This window comes from Daktulosphaira vitifoliae, unplaced genomic scaffold, assembly GCF_025091365.1.
Source record: "Daktulosphaira vitifoliae isolate Bord-2020 unplaced genomic scaffold, ASM2509136v1 Scaffold_4, whole genome shotgun sequence".
In the NCBI taxonomy this organism is placed as follows: Eukaryota; Metazoa; Arthropoda; class Insecta; order Hemiptera; family Phylloxeridae; genus Daktulosphaira; species Daktulosphaira vitifoliae.
The window spans coordinates 16,457,141-16,474,778 of NW_026099575.1; the positions used below are offsets into that span (position 1 = coordinate 16,457,141).

Below are 17,638 nucleotides of genomic sequence, written 5' to 3' on the forward strand. Positions count from 1 at the left end.
CTTTTTTACAATAAAAGTCTATGTATTTCAAATTTAAAAATTCATTAAAGTATTTTTAAATTGTATAAAATTTAAATTAGAGAATTGTATATTACTAACAATTTAAGGGGTTGGGTTGGTCTAGTGGATAGAAACGTATGTTTCGACACATGGAGTCGTCTCGAGTTCGATCCCCAGAGTGCCAACGAGATTTTTCTTGTGATTTTCTCATTGGTGGTGTCTGGTTTCTGGTGCAAGTCGGTTATAATACCCGTCCCGTCCATTATTGGCTTAGTCAAGAACCATCTTTAATACCCTAACATGTGAAAGAAGGCCACCATCCTCTGTAGCATGTTAAATTCGGAAAATAGAAGGATGTAAAATTGATCATTATTATATGTTACTAACGATTTAAATACAGGTGATGTAACCAGATTTGGATGTTGGGAGCCTTATAATGATTTTCCTTTTACCTAAAAAATAATTTAATATCGTATTACATATAATTTTCTAAATTTATATGGAAGCTTGGCCTTTAGAGGTCATCTCTAAACTTGCCTATATCTTTTAGATTTAATAGATTTGATCTTCAAACGTTGAACCCTAGTTTATACTTTACTTATTCCATCGTTTCCGTTATAGACATAATCTAATTCATTGAATTCATAATTCATTGAAAAAATCGATCGATAATAAAACTAAAAATGAAATAACATCACAACTGTTTATCAAATCTAAAAGTGTGTGTTATTAATTTAAACTACTTTTTATTTTAAAAAAGAAATAAAATAAAATAAAATGAATGTATTGATTTTTACGAAATTTGGTTAGCTTCCAGTTTAGAAGATGTGATAAAATCTTAATAATCGAATCTACAATTGTTTAAAAATCGATCATTTGTAGACAAGATTGGGCTATTTATTAACAATTTTTCATTATTTATTTAGAGAATTAAAAGTATTTTAAATTTATACGACAAAATTTTGATTGAAAAAGGGATGTGATATTATTTTTGTTTTAGGTTTTAATGTCGATTTTTTTAAATAAAAATTAAAAAAAATCATCTGCCTTAAAAAAATGTTTACATTTGGATACTTTTCTCCAAAATGCATCCACCAACGATGTGTAATGTTTAAAAATCTGAGATAGTCACCATTTTACTCCATAAAAAGAATAACAATATTTTTACCATAATTATTCAGTGTTTAGTAGTAACTAACAAGTTACAGCAACTAAACTACTTATAAAATAATTTTTGTATAATTTAACTACTGAATTAAAAAGTAATTAAATTTTAATTCCAATAAATCATGTAAGGGTAATTTTGAAAAAGTACTTGTTATTTTATTTAAAACGATTCATTTATATAGGATCAAAAATTAATAAAATTATTCTTAACCTCTAAATATTATATAATATTTTAGGAAGTTTTTGTTCTTCTTACTTGAAAGAAAGTTTAAACCGGCAATTTCTCCTTAATATGTCTAAAGAAAACAATATAGATTCAAATAATAGTGTTCAGTTAAGTTTTTTAATTTCGTATTAATATTACACAAAATATTTTTATTTTGAAATTGAGTTAAATAAAATAGTAAAATTAGTGGAATTTTTATAATACAAAATTGTTTGCTAGCCTTTTTTTTTTCTTATAATCAGAAAAAAGTATATTCAAAAAATTATTTAAAAGCTCAATGATGTATGTTTACTAATTCTGTTTTTAGTAAAAATAAAATAAGCTAAAGAAATTGTTTTTGTTACTAAATTCTAATCATGTTCGTAGCTTCACAAACAATTTTAACATAATTTGGTAGGTCTTTTTAATAGCATTCATTTTTTATTGATAAACTGTAATAATTTGAATAATGCTAACACCTCAGCGCATAAATGAAAGTGTCAGCATCGAGCCAATTCGCATTTTGATTGGTCAGCGTTTACTTCTAGTCAGTCTGCATTGTACAGCTGCTTTATCTATTGAGCTCTGAAAATGATAATACTTTTTTGTACATAAAATTTTAACTGCGTACAAAGTAGACGATAACATTGCTATACACCATTTGCGTAGTCGAACGGCGCGTTAACATCTGCTCCTCATTATCACTTGACACTTGTAAGTTATGTTTGTTATTGAGTGTATTTAGTAGTTATAAGATGATCTGTTTATTTCAGTAATCAATATAACTAATAAGGTTTTTCGTCAATCGAGTTCGCGTATGGGTCACTTTAAGTAGTCTTAGATAAATTTATTCAAATTTAAACTCATGTTTTTACTCTGATAGAATTTTTGTGTAAAGATTTGTTGCCGGAAATTTGTTTTTATTATTAATTATAACGACAATTATTTATTGACTGAAGATATTGTACTACGAAAAAGGATATATATACGATTGATCAGCAATCTAGGACTGGTATGTCGCGTATTAGCTCATTTAATAATTATAATATTTATTATAAATTTGATTAATTTTTACGGAAATTGCGTAATAGTGAAAGAAGTTTAATATGATACTGGATAAACGTGCGCGATATGTATATGTTGGTGCTGTAGTAACGTGTTTTGTGATCGACAAGTTAGTAAAGTTTTCTTAACGACGAATTTTGAAAAAATTATTTGATTATAAAATTACTAATGTTCTTGATTTTAACAATTTAAATATCAACAGGTATGCTCTTGTTAAATATAATTTATTAAGCATTATAACAATATTTCTCGATGTTAATTTTTCTGGTGTGTGACCTTTGCTTGGGGTCGATTTAAATGTGTAAAAAGTAGGCAACTTATTTGTACTTATTGTTTAAGTACAAGTCCTTATAAAAAAAAAAACGTTAGCATATGTATCACATGGATATAATCAATTAAGAAGTTTCATTAAGCAGATATTTGATGTAAAACAATATTAATACCTGTGTAATTGTTAGAATAAAGTGTAATGTGAATAATTTAATTTTTCTCAATTAACAAAAATAATATTTAATATAAATTTTTGATTACTAATATGTTATAAATATTTTAAAAGTAGTAAAAATATTTATGTAATATAAATACTATTAAATTGTATTAAAGCTATGCTTAGATACTACTATGAAATAATTTAGAAGTTTGAGAATTAAAGTGTTTATGAAAAATACTTTAATTTAATGTCATAAAATTCTTTAAAAATTTTCTTAATTAATTATGTAAAAATATGTAATTTTGATTGTATTTTGCTCTATAGAAGAAATAGTATGTAATGTTAAAAATATTGTTGCAAATTTATCTTTATTGAAAAAATAAATTCTTTATAATTCAATTTAAAATATAATTTTTTTTTTTTTTATAATTAATTTATTAACTTTTGTTTAATTTCTGCATCAAATGTATACTTAAATTTATCTAATAAAAATAAGTGTTGCGCATTCTGTGTTATGTCTTAAGGCTGGATTAAGAAAATTTGACGGCTTTGGACCCAACAGAAAAATTTTTCTTCGCTTTGCACAGAATATTTTTTAATTATTTTTTTATTGGTAATATTTCATATATTTAATAGATCATAAAATACATAGAGATATCTTAGCTCAAAAGTTAATAAGTTTTTTAAAAATATTCAAAAGTTAATACTAAAAAAATACCATTTGGTTGAATAAAAAATAATCAAATACATATAACAAATAAGTTTTATTTTATTTTCAAGTTTTATCTATAGAAATTCAATAGCTAGTGTATGTCCATTTTAATATACTTTAATTTTAATATATTTAAATATTATGCATAATTATATAAATTTATCATGCTTATTATGTATTACACTTAATTTATGTTTATAGCAATCTCCAACTAAATGTACAATAATTAAAAAATATTTACATTGAATTTTTTTGTATTTTCTAAAAATTTTAATTGACGTATTTTATCATAGCCAATTGTATAGTAAACAATTATTATACTTCGATGGTGAAACACATAAATTATTATATATATATAAAAAAAGTGAAAATTATCCCTAATAACAATATAAATTTAAAAATAAATCTAGTAATTATAAAAATTTATTAAACAACTTGCCCTTGCAGTCATAATAATAAAAAACGTGTTAGATATTTTTATTAGAATTAATATTTTAAAATAATCAGGGAGGCTAACAATTAATAGCTTCTAAAAAATGTTGCTTTAATAAAAAAAAGGTCTTTTTTAAGACCTTGAAAAACATAATTACCTATTATAATTAAAAATCCAATTTATTATTACTTGTTTTTAACATTAGTGACCAATTAACTCAGAATATACACAAACCTACATTTATCAATGCAAATTACAGTATACAAAGACTAACTGAAATACTCATGTACAATCACAATAGAAAGTTTACAATTTATTCAATTTTATTGTTAAATAATAAAAAATGAATAAAAAAAGTGACATACTGATGTGTTTCTTCTGAATCCTGCTCTGGTCACGCTTATACATTTTACACTCTTTGACCATGATATAATTAATGATGCAACAGAAAAATTGCTACTTCCTTGTATACATCAAAAATTTTTCTCTCGGGTTAAAGATTAGAACATTTGTTTCCTTTAATGAGTCCCTGAGTTTATTCAGTGTTTAAATTATATATATTTTATGTATAGCAACAGGTACCCTATTTGATAAAGTAGATAAATAAATTAAAATAGATGAAATAAAAATTCATGTAGTATTTTTATTAAAAATTATTTATTATTCAAATTATTTTTTTATTATATTAATAATAACTTTTTAGTTCTTCTTTTTCCTGCCTTAATCCCAACTACTTGGGATCAGCCACTTCCTGTTGTGCCCGCGTAAATCTGAGATGGGACAATCCGTCTAAGTTTTGTTAAAGTTTCCTCATACTTTTTGACAAAATTTTATGCCGGCTATAGACCTGACACAACCTCATTAGTCTCCTCTTACGATTGGTAGTATGACTGGAAGTATTCTTATCCTCTATTCACAGGGTGATTCTATTTATAATAACTGAGTATAATTAACATTTAATGACTTTATAGTGACATTAGTTTTTATTATTTTTATACCTCATTCTTTGTTAGGTAAGAGATAATTAAAGTTAATATTTTTAATAAAAATTATAGAATTTTATGACTTTTTTATTAGCGCATAACCACAATTCCCATTCAAATTTTTAATACTCAATTTTCATTTTTATTAATGTTGTAATTATTTTTGTTATTTGTTTATTTAAAAATAATACATTTTGGTAATAAAATTATAGTAAATCATCAGTTCTAAAATGTTAAAAATATCTCTTCAACAAATAGTAATAATATTAGAAAACAAAAAAAATAGTATAATAAATGGTGAGCCATATTATAGGAAGTTATGTTAGGGTGATTGCTTTAATAGACCAGCGCTAACTATTTTTTTATAGAGCCAATATTTACCAAAGAAGTCTTTAAAACCTTTCTTTTGTTATTTTTTTGTTTTTAGAAAAATTTTTATCAAATAATTATCTCTTATCTCAAATAAATAACTAGTTTATTACAATTATAGGTAATTCTATACAAAAGATTTAATAAGAATTAAATCAAATTTATATAAAAAAAAATTTGTTCTTATTAGGTTAAACAATTTATTATTATAATTAATCTAAGTATTAATAATTTTATAATTTAGGTTGTTAAGTGACTGAATTCAGTAGTAAAATGTCAGAGAATATACAAGCTGTAATATCAACGTCAACTGTTGAAAATGGTTTTGAAGATAAAGATATCAAAGATAATAATAAGGTTGAATTAAAAAAAAAGAAAAACCTTAGACATCGTAAAGTACCTTCAACTGATTTAAGTAATGTAAGTGAATATTAGTAGTGCTTTTATTGCTATTATAATACAAATCATCTTATTATGTTAACACATTTTAAAATAAATAATACACAAAATATTTTGCTAATTGTTGTTTATTATTGCTAGCTTTTATAATTATTTACCCAATAAAAGAAACTTATGAAAGAAATCTAGCTTGCTTTTCATTCTAGTATACTAAATTTATGTTGGTAAGCTGCTACAATATTATGTTTTTTAATTGACCAATGACAAAAATTTCTATACTAATTATCAATTTCATTTGAATGAATGGATTATAGAATACTGTATTAGGTTCCAACTACTATCTGATAATAATTTTTAAACCATTCATATTTCATATTTTTATATTATTAAAATTTCTATTCAAAAATTAACTTTTAAAAAAGTGTTCCTAGAACTCCCTAGTGACAAAGGAAACTTTCTCTAAAAATAAATCCAACAATTTATTCTTATTCTAAGATTAATTCTAGAATTTTCAGGAAGATGCAGCTTCTGTTGCACAAGTTGAAATATTTACAAAAATGGCAAGTTAAAAATAATCCTTTCTTTAATAGATTATAATCACTGATATGTTTGTTTTATATTGGACCCAATCAAACTGTTTTATTTTAATAATAAGACTTAATATGTGGTAATTAAAAAATGAAATAAAGATTTTTTATATTTTAGAGTATATTTTTCTCTAAGTTTTCAATAAATATCTTTCTGAAGGTATATTATTGTGAAGAACCACGTTATCTCCAGATTTATCACATAAAACTAGTCTTAATTTATTAACAAAATTTTTTGTTGTCCACATTTGGAAGATTCATACAAAATGGGTGTTAAGTATTATTTTGGAAAGCAATTCATTTTGACATAAAACACTGTATATATCTCCTGAATGTAATAATATTTTGTACATAAATCTTTTATGTGCCCTAAAGATCTTTTTTGGCATTTTTGTGAACTGATTTTTTGTTGCCCAAGTGTAATTGTGTAATTTAATAGTATATATTAATCGTGGGAACAGAAGTCCCTTTGTTTTGTGTTTAAAGTATTAACCAGTCAAGCATGTAGTCCTTCTAGAACATTTGATGCTTGCTTAGCCCTTTTCAATGTATTGGGCCTATGGCTGCTGTCGCCTTTGGCAACACGCGAGTAGTTGTCAGCGACTTGTTTAAGAATCATATAGTTCATAGGGTCGAACCTGGACGGCTCTTCACTGAATCACTTTCACTAAATCTTTTATGTTATTAAGTATTAACTCATTAAAGTCGTAAAGTCAATTATAAGTGTTAATATATATTTAAATATAAATAATAGCAACTAATATTCAAACGCATTATCTCTTCATTTTGTCTACCGTATCAACACGGTCACAACAGCATGAAACTAATCATTTAGTATTTTATTTTATTTTTTGTGAAATATTAAATTTGTGTATTTTTCACTTACAATTAATTGCTTAGTGTTTTGTATGTGCTCATTGATTGTATTTTTCAGAAATCTGAAGATAATTGTTTGGAAAAAATTGATTTATTATCGGGTCCATCAAAAGAAAATAATGACGTAAGCAACGGTTTTAATTCAAAATTTCATTATATCATAGATAAAAAACAATTTATTTATTTATGAATTTTCAATAAGAATGACCAGTTCAGTTATTCATTGTTGTTAACTATAAAAACAAAATTTTAATTAATAACTCCGAAGCATAAAATTATTTATAGATGTTATATATAAATTAAGTAATTAAAAATTATATTCAACTTTAATGTAAATTAAAAACATAAGGAAAAGTAAGCTACAATTTGCAATATAATTGATGAATTACATAAAAATGAAGAATTTTAAAAGCTTACAAAAAAAAAAAATATATATATATATATATTTGTAGCAAAAAGTTGTACTATTTTTCATATTTCTAGAGTTTTGAAAAATTGTTTATATTTTAGATTACAACTTATGAAACATATGAAAATATGGATATTACCTCAATGGCTCAGGCAGAACTTCAACATGTTGCAGCCCAAGCTCGTGATCTCGGACGTAAAATGTGGAACGTTTGTCATTTTCATAATTTACCACAGTGGTTACAGGATAATGATTTTTTACACACTGGTCATAGACCTCCTTTAAATTCATTTCAAGCTTGTTTCCAGTCTATTTTCCGTATTCACACTGAAACTGGAAATATTTGGACACATTTATTAGGTATTTATAGCTCATAACAAAAAATAGTCATCTACTATAATTTTGTTGTTATTCAAATAGGATGCATTGCCTTTTTTGTTATGACCTTATATTTTGCAACCAGACCTGAAGAAGAATTATCTTTTCAAGATAAATTTGTTTTTATTACTTATTTTATTGGTGCTATTACCTGTATGGGATTATCGTTTGTGTTTCATACAGTTCATTGTCATTCAGAGACTGTTGGGAAACTTTTTAGCAAGTATGCCATATTTTGCTGCTTAATAATTAAAATTTGTTCATTAATGTACAACTTTTTATTGAGGTTGGATTACTGTGGAATTGCCATATTAATTATGGGGTCATTTGTGCCATGGCTTTATTATGGATTTTATTGTGAACCCTATTCATGGATATTGTATTTGGTACTAGTCATTGCTTTAGGATTGGTTTCGATGATAGTGGCATTGTGGGATAAATTTAGTGATCCCAGCTTAAGGCCATTAAGAGCAGGTATACTATTTTTTAGATATTCATTAACAATTTGTCTATGTATTAAGATACCTATTTAAATTTTTGTTGATAATAGTGTATAATTGAATAACTATATATATTATGCTATCTAATACAAAATTTAAAATTAGTTGTCAAAGAGGTCCATTTCTTTGCAAATCAATGCTACCCTTAAGTTTGCCAAGAAAACAATCTTTCTTGTTATTATTTAAATGCAATATTTTCTTTCACTCTCTTACAAAATTTACTATAAACCTCTTATAGATTTAACTAATAAGCAATAAATAGAATTTCTTTGGGGAAAAATTTGTCCGAAAAAAGAAATCCTTGTCGTTACAAGGATTTTTAAGTATAAATAGGGTTGAAAATGAACAGTCACACCGTTGAAGTATATACCTAAACTATTAATACTGACAATTTTATTAAAATAAGATTATTTTTGAGTCAGTTAGCTTTTAGTATAATATAACCATATAAAATTGTCAAATATTATAATTATTCAAGATATATTACAACTATTTTTCTTTGTAAATTTTTTTCAAAAAACTTACTTTTACCTGGGTAAAATTTTTTTTTTTGGAAATCCTAAAATATTCACTATTCAATGCGTATTTTCAAAAAATCCCAATTCTTTTGATAACCTTACATTTAATACAATTTTTTTATTTAGGGTAAAATTAAATATACTGCTATGAACTTTATGGAACAATACAGTTTTTCTCCCATAAATATTTTTCATAGTTAAAAATCATTTCATAATTTTACTAAAAATGTATTAATTTAATGACATTAATTCATATTTAATATACTAAGTTAATACATTTTACAGTAGCATAGAACTATTTACAACAGTAGGAGATTGTAAATAACTTTTTTTAATTTAAAATGATTCTTGGTTAATATTTTATTTGAAATTTTAAACAATAAAGCTTTAAATTTAAATTAGTTGTCATTAAATCTAACCAGCAGAATAAATTTGTAAAATTTAATAAAATATTCTACTACCTCATTTTACACCACCAAAGAAGTAAATTCGACACAGTAGATGGATTTTTTTAATAATTTGTTTTGAAAAAATAATTTGAGAAATAAAAAGTGTTTAATAGCAAGTATCATATATCTTAGATTTAAATTTGATTTTTGTTTTATTTAAAATATTTAAAATTAAGCTTATTACTTAGAGTTGAACATTATAGACCTGGTGTTCCATCATTGAAAATAAAAACATTGAGCATATTTTTTTCCAATCTAAAAAAATTTCATCTATACCAAGTATAATAAGCTTCATATATAAAACTCTTTAAAAATGAAGATTCATTAATATTGTTTCATTCATTTTACAGGAGTATTTATGACTTTTGGATTAATAGGTGTAATACCAGCTATGCATTATGGAGCAGTAGAAGGATTCTTTTCAAACTTTACATTAATAAGCCTTGGGTGGTTATTACTTATGGGATTTTTATACATTGCCGGAGCTTTATTATATGCTTTGCGAGTTCCAGAACGATTTTTCCCTGGAAAATGTGATTTATTGGTATTTTTTAGTTTTCATTACATTTACCACTTATATAATTATCACTCATATTATTTTTTGTACAGTTCCAGAGTCATCAAATTTTTCATGTATTGGTTATTTTAGCAGCTTTTGTACATTACCATGGTATTACTAAAATGGCTGAATATAGATTAAGTAATGGTGAATGTGAAGTCAGACCTGCAGTTGTATAGTTAGTTAAAAGTAGATATATAAAAATAATTGAGATATCTTACTACTGCCACCCAAAAAAAACCTATAATAATTAAATATTAACCATGGTATTCCTGTCTATATCAATTCCTTTTGGATATTTAAATCAGTTAAAAAATAAATGTGAATTTAAAACTATTTTTTAGATAAGTTTTTAGTTTATTTTATGTCTGCCTTATTTCAGTTTCCAGAGTTCTAAAATAATTTTCAATATAACAAAAAAGTAGTATTTTTCTATAGCTACTTATAAATTTAACTGGTGTTGTTGATTTATTTGATAAATATTCTAATATACATGAGTATAATTCTATCATTTAAAAATATTTTTAAATAAAATTATTAAAATATAAAATCTTAAAAAGTGTTTGACAACTTAATATTGCAAAATAGCTTAAATATTTATACTAATAACATTTAGTAATTAGAATTTCAAAGCTTGTTATTACAAATATAGGGTTAGTATTAAAAAGGAATATTATTCACAATTATTTTGTCTATAAATAATTTAAATTAAACTATGATTTGTATAAACAAAAGATAATTTATATTATAAGTTCTATATAAGAATATGATCTGTAAATGAAAAAGTTATTGTTTGTAGATTTCTATTTTTTTTTTGTGTATTTCAAGAAAAAATATCAATGCTTCATGATATTTCTTTAATTTTGGTAAAGTTCTGTTGATTAACCCATTGTTTTGATGTTTTTGGATAAGTTTATAATTAATAATTTTAGTTTAATTTTTCTTTTTTTGGCTGTGTTTACAAATAAAATACATTTAAATATAATGCAGGGAAAATTTTGGTATAAAATGTAGGCATTTTCTTATGCCATTCTTGTTAATTTAAAAGATTACTCATTGTTTTAGTCCTTGAAATATTTTTCAAAATGAATACACAGGTATTTCATTTACTTTAAGGCATTTTTACTAAAATGCTACTGTAAATTTAGTTGAAAAAAAATGTTATTTGTATAATTATATTTAATCATCTTTCATGTCATTGCTAACATTTTATGTCTATGTTTATTATTTCCAGTGTAATAGTGTATTTATGATTGCTTTGAACCTTAATTGATTTTAAAAATGTTGATTGTTATTAAAATTTAATAATTTGTGATGCTTTTCTGTTTTAATCTAATTTTGTTTTTAATTCAAATATTTTAGTAGGCTTTAATAATTATTAAATTATTATCCTGTGATAATAAAGTAATAATAAATATAGTTTTTATATAATGATAAAGTATTAGATATGAAAAAAATTAACTGTGTAATATATTATTTATGTTTTTTTTTATGTTATATATTATTATAAATAATATAATATAATATAGATAGAAACTATGTATATTTTATTATGATTTAAGTATATTAAATGTTCATTTGATAAATCATGTGTTCATCTATTAAACTTTTTAGTATATTTATAGCTATCAGTTTAAGAGTGGCCTAATCCACTTTTTTAAAGTGTACCTTAAATATTAATATAATATATATATAATTTAACCAAAATAGTTAAATAGTATTTTCTGGAATGTGGTTAAGTTTACAATTTAAAAAAATTAAAATATTGAATTTGATGATTCATAAAGAATATTTTATTGAAGTCTAATGTTTATTTTTCAAAAAGTGAGTTAGGACACTTTTGTGCTGATATCTTCATTTTTTGATGAAGTCTGATATTTTTTACAGGTTATTTTACATGCATTTTTGAAATAAAAAAAAGGAAAATTATGCACTGAAAATGTCAAAATTTGCAAAATAAATTTTTATTACACAAATTACGCTCTTAATGGAATTTGTTAATTTATTTAAATATTTCTTAAAATGTATTGATTCATATAAGAAAAATTATCTTTAAAAATAACATACATTATGTATTTGAATCATGGATTTTAGGATACTAGAGCAATTATTATTACTTTGGTATCTAAAAAAAATGATCAGTTTTACAACCTTCTATTTCCTGAACTTAGCATGTTATAGAAGGTGGTAATCCTCTTTCACATGTAAAGAAGTCAAAGATGGTTCTTGGCTAGGCCAATGATGGTTGAGACAAGTATTGTAACCGGCTTGCACTAGATACCAGACACCATCAATGAGAAATATCACAAAAAAATCTCATTGACGCTTTGAAGTTCGAACTCGAGACCCCGTACTCTTAAACATACGTTTTTACCTACTAGGCCAATTTAATAAAATGGATATCAATATTACATACATTTTATAGGACAATATTAATTGTAATTAAATCAAACTATGAATATTTAAAAAATTATATTTTATAATATTTATAAAACTCATTAAATTACAAATATTCAGGTATGTCAAGGAAGATATTTTATGTTGAAAAATTCTCGACATATTTTCCTTTGATGGTTTCATAGAAGGAATTAAGGAGTTCAATTAAAGTTGTTAAAAAAAAATAGAGTTAAAATTTTATTGTTAATTCATTTTGTTTTGTGTAAGAAAATAATGTTGGATATTTTATAATTATAAAAGATGATACATCGTTATTAATTACCAGTTGGAGATAAATGTTGCTTGTCCACGATGACACATAGTTGTTCTGGTCTAAGTGTTCTGCAGTTTTGCCAATACTATATTTTTTATTATTTTAAATAGACAAACCTACAAATATGAACAACAAAGCACGAAAATATTTTTAGTAATTTGTTAAATTTTATTTATACAAAAATTTTAATTCAGATTGTTTACTGTTTAACTAATCACTTTTTTAATTTTATATGTATATGTAACTTAATTAAAAATATACTAAATTATTTCAATGATGAATGATTGATGTCATATTGATTACCGGCTAAAGGTACTTTATTCTTAAGGAAAAAACATATACAGAGTGTTCTTTATAGTAAGTAAGGAAACAGGTACCTAATGTTCTTATTGTTTGTAACAATTGGCCTGCTTCCTTACCTACTGAACATTCTATTTATCACTAGCTCCAGGAATTAAATATTTCTGAACACACTACTGTCAGTACAAATTATTATTGTCTTGAAAACTTAATAATGCGTCAACACATTATTATCAGAGTAATATCCAGAATATTGTTCCAAGGGGTCCAAAATGTGCATAAATATATAGAAGGATGGGTTAGATTTTTTTATACAGAGCTATTCCTTATCTACGCACCACGATAAATATTAGAGTTAATCATAATTTTATTTTTTTAAGCAATAATGGTTCTTTGTTTAACTGCTTTACACAAAAAATAATTTTCTGTTATTAACATTTATACCCTAAAACCATACGAACTTTCAATTTTTAAATGGTAATACCTAGTTTTTTTCAATATTTTTAGATTTATTCAATTGAAAATAACACATTTTGTTCAAATAGACTTTTTATATTATTCGATTATCAATAAGTTAAAGCTGTCAAAATTTAAGATGGCAACATTATCATGTCGTATATCGATATACGTATTTCACTTTTTCTTTTATAATTCGTATTTTATATCTCATTTAGGCTTAATGTAAATAATTAATCCTGAAGTAAAATATTTTATATAAATAATAAAGTCATTCATTAATTTTGTATCTACATACCTATTTTCAGGTATACATTTGACATTATGAATAAAAACAGCTTTGAGGGGGTGTCAAAGTATCACTTGACTTTCAAGAATATTTGCATTACGAATTATAGAGCTGTAATATTCTTTAATTTTAAAATTATAAATATTTTTAGTATGATATGTTGAATTGTAAATAAAGATTTTTGTACGTACTTTGGACATTTTTTGATTAAGGATACAAGGTTAGATATATATAAATCAAAATAGTACGTTAATGGCTTATAAAATTTAATTTGTTATTTTTAAACTATAAAAATTATGTATCTACTACAAAAATTTTATTTTCAGGGAAAATTTATGACTATATTAACTTGTTGATGAAAGTCTTCTTTTTCCTCGCCTTAATCCCAACTACTTGGGGTCGGCCACCCTTATCCCAAACTTCCACTTGACACGATCTCCCACATCATGATACTCCTCCTATGCTTTTTACCCTAGTACAAGTGCCATCATACATATCTTCTATTATATTAATGTACCTTTTTGTGACTCCTTTTCTCATTAATGCTCACTTTAAAACCTCTCTCGGTACTCTGTCATACGCTTTCTCCAAATCTATAAATACCATACACAGCTTTTTCTTCTTTTCCCTAAATTTTTCTATAAGTTGTCTCACACAAAATACTGGCTCCATTGTTGACTTACCAGGCATAAATCCAAACTGGTTTTTAGATACCGATGTCTCATTTCTTATTCTCTTATCTAATATCTTTTCCCAAATTTTCATACTATGACTAACTTGTTGATGAAAGTAATTATTATAATTACTTTCATACTAAAAAGTAATTATTACTTTTTAGAAAAAATTATTTACTTATAGATAAAATTACTAGATATATATGTTCATATGTATATATTTCTGTAAGTAATTAAATTCGTATGATTTATTATATTTGGATGATAGATATAACCAATTTTTGTACAAAAATAAATAAATATTAAAAAAAAAAGCTGGAGATCTTAAATTTGTATTTTTAATATTTATTAAGTATTAATCATTTATAGTACCATAACTATTGAATCAATAAGGAATAATTATTTCTTATCGGAGTAAGTTTTTAAGAAGTAGACAATTTTTAAAAAATTATTAGGCTGAAAGTTTAATTAAAAACGATTTATGATCTTTTGACATATCGATGGGCAATATGAGTCCAGTAGAAGCTAACTAATTTGTATTACTGACAAAAAAAGCACAGCGTATAAAACTAATAGCTTCTTAGCTGCGTATTAAACCTTAACATAATAGAAATAACAATAAATTGGCGGTGTTGCATTAAAATATATTTATGCTTAATAAGATAGTGTTTTTATCTCAATTTATATATTTTGTTGGGTGGGTTTATTATTGCACTTAGCCCTTCATTTCTCATATTATAAAAGTAATCAAGTTATGGATTCCTATCATGGAAAAAATTTAAAAACTTGTTTGACTAAATGATCATTATAAATGTAATTTAAATCATAAATTATGATTCTTGTACTTAAAACTTAAATGGGTGACAAAAACACGCATTGTTTTTGGTATAATTGTATAACAAATATTCATTTGTCTGTATCCAATTATTTAATTAAAAGGAAGATATTTTTAAAAATGTATAGACGTTCACAGTGCCAGAAAACATAATAAAGAAGTTAAAAAAATTTAAAAAGAATATTAGTTATAAGCAGGCATTGATATAAACATAAATTATATTAATTAATTACATTACTATAGTATTTTAGTTTGATAAAAATATAGAAATAATTTGTTTTATAAATAGTTCTTTAAAATTTGAAATGTGTTTTTAAGTACTCTTACTAGTTAGCAAATTTAAAAGGGATAGCACGGTATGTGGTGACTGATAACTATTGAGTAAAATCACATTTTTAGATTTAACAAGATGGGAACAACTATAGCAAGGAGATAATGTAAAGGTAGCTTTAAGGTTATTGAACATAGGCGCGTATATTGTTTCAACCACATGTCTAAATTTAGAACTCTTCCTGTCTTGTCATTTTCATCTTACGGTACACGTATGTGCCATGTGACGGGAAATATTCAAGTTCATGCATTGGTTTGTCATTTTAAGTGGCAAAAAAGTTCATCGAGTCTACTGAAAGTATTAAGACAACAATAATACATACGAGTTATTTGGCTTATTGTCAAATCGCGAGAAATCTGCGGTTAAATGAGCCAATTATTTGTCGCGAACAAATTTTTTATCTTATTAAAATTATTTTCATGAAATTTTAATTATACAATTAATTTTACCAACACAAATATTCGAAATTGGTAATTAAAAAAATTAATTATTTCTTTATTTAGAGTTACCTATGTATATTTATATATATATACAGGAAATTTTTTTATTATAACCCACTGAATTACTTACAGAATAAAAATAATTTAAACAATTTTTTTGTTACCTTTAGTCACATAATATTCTTTATTTATTAACTATGTAATGTTTTTTAAGTTCATCTCTTTCGCTTGTTAAAATGTCAACTTTGTTTTTTTTTAAATGAGAACGCGTATTTTGAATTTAACAAAATGTTTGAATTTTTCATTTAGTAGTGAATGGTGTTTGATTTTTAATATAACTTTATTCGAATTATAAATAAAATTTTAAAGTTTCAAAATTTTGAGTTAATATACATTTATAACACTATGGATTACAAATACGGGTAGCTAATTGGATTTTTATAACGTCGCTGTAACAATCACGTAGTGTTTATTGTAAATTAAAAAAAAAAATGTTTAAATTATTTTTATTCTGTTAGTAATTTAGTGGGATATGATAAAAAAATCACTCAGTATAGAGGGATCAGTTTGACATAAACAACTTGATTACTCATAACATAAACACAATATTGATTATTTTTAGTTGCATATATTTCTTGATTTATCTGCTAATAATTACATTTTTGAATCATCCCTCATAACACAAAAATATATGAGCTTTATTTTTTTTTAATGGTAACATAAAATAAGTAATGAAATACTAGTCGAAAAGTAGTTATCGATCAGTCATTTTCTTAATTAGACTATTTCTTATTTTATAAGCTAGTTAAATGTGTATGTTGCCTTATAAAAATAGCTGAAACTCCGTTACGTTATAAGAGATGATTATAAAAAGTAAAAGAAAGTAATCAAAAATTTGTTAAAATTTTAATTCTTTTTTGCTTTTTCTATAGGCCGTATCACACAGTGGCCTGTGATAGGATAAAAACAATAGTAACATGTTATTACATCATACTAGCTACTTATTACAATATATTACTCTTTTTTCCATATTTATTCCCTTTAATACAAATAGTAGAATGGTTTTTTATGTTAAATGCATTAATATCATGCTGTTTATAGTTAATTGAATTTAAACTGTTAATACTTATTTTGTCTCTTGATTACATAATAATTATCATATAACTATTGTAAACTCGTCATTAAGATTTATTAACATGATAACAAATACGTTTGTTAACTATTCTTTAAAATTAGTGGTATAAAAATAGTGCCCGCACTAGATTTTGTGGGACCCGCGGCCAGGAGGGAGAAGATTGAAGTGGGATAACCAGTAAAAATGATTACATAATGAAGATAAATTTTTTTTTCGTTTGTAGAGGGGAATAAAAATGTTTAGTAAATGTACGTCGACTTCAAAAAATTAAACGGCACTGTTATATACTGTGATCCATAAAGCAAAGATCCAGGGCACATGATTCCGTCGTCTCGAACTTGAGTCAGCACTAAATTAAAAAAGCAAGCCGTTTGGATCTTTTTAAAAAAATGCATTGTATGACAATGTTTAAAAATAGCAATAATAAAC

At 24.2% G+C, this 17,638-nt stretch overlaps 1 protein-coding gene across 8 annotated transcripts; it reads left to right on the forward strand.

The window, feature by feature from the left end:
* Positions 1-1,950: 1,950 nt before the first annotated feature.
* On the forward strand, positions 1,951-10,560 carry LOC126904220 (adiponectin receptor protein). Of its 8 annotated transcripts, none has more exons than XM_050683005.1 (10): positions 2,093-2,384; positions 2,464-2,639; positions 5,609-5,784; positions 6,279-6,323; positions 7,285-7,350; positions 7,737-7,995; positions 8,056-8,236; positions 8,300-8,487; positions 9,831-10,024; positions 10,090-10,560. In XM_050683005.1, exons 3-10 carry the CDS (start codon positions 5,638-5,640, stop codon positions 10,216-10,218), a joined length of 1,209 nt encoding a protein of 402 aa, XP_050538962.1. In that variant the 5' UTR covers positions 2,093-2,384; positions 2,464-2,639; positions 5,609-5,637; the 3' UTR covers positions 10,219-10,560. The 8 variants fall into 8 exon arrangements, with proteins under 8 accessions (XP_050538963.1, XP_050538962.1, XP_050538959.1 ...); XM_050683002.1 differs by having other exon boundaries at positions 2,464-2,546; XM_050683006.1 differs by lacking the exons at positions 2,093-2,384; positions 2,464-2,639 and adding an exon at positions 1,951-2,086.
* Positions 10,561-17,638: the final 7,078 nt, after the last annotated feature.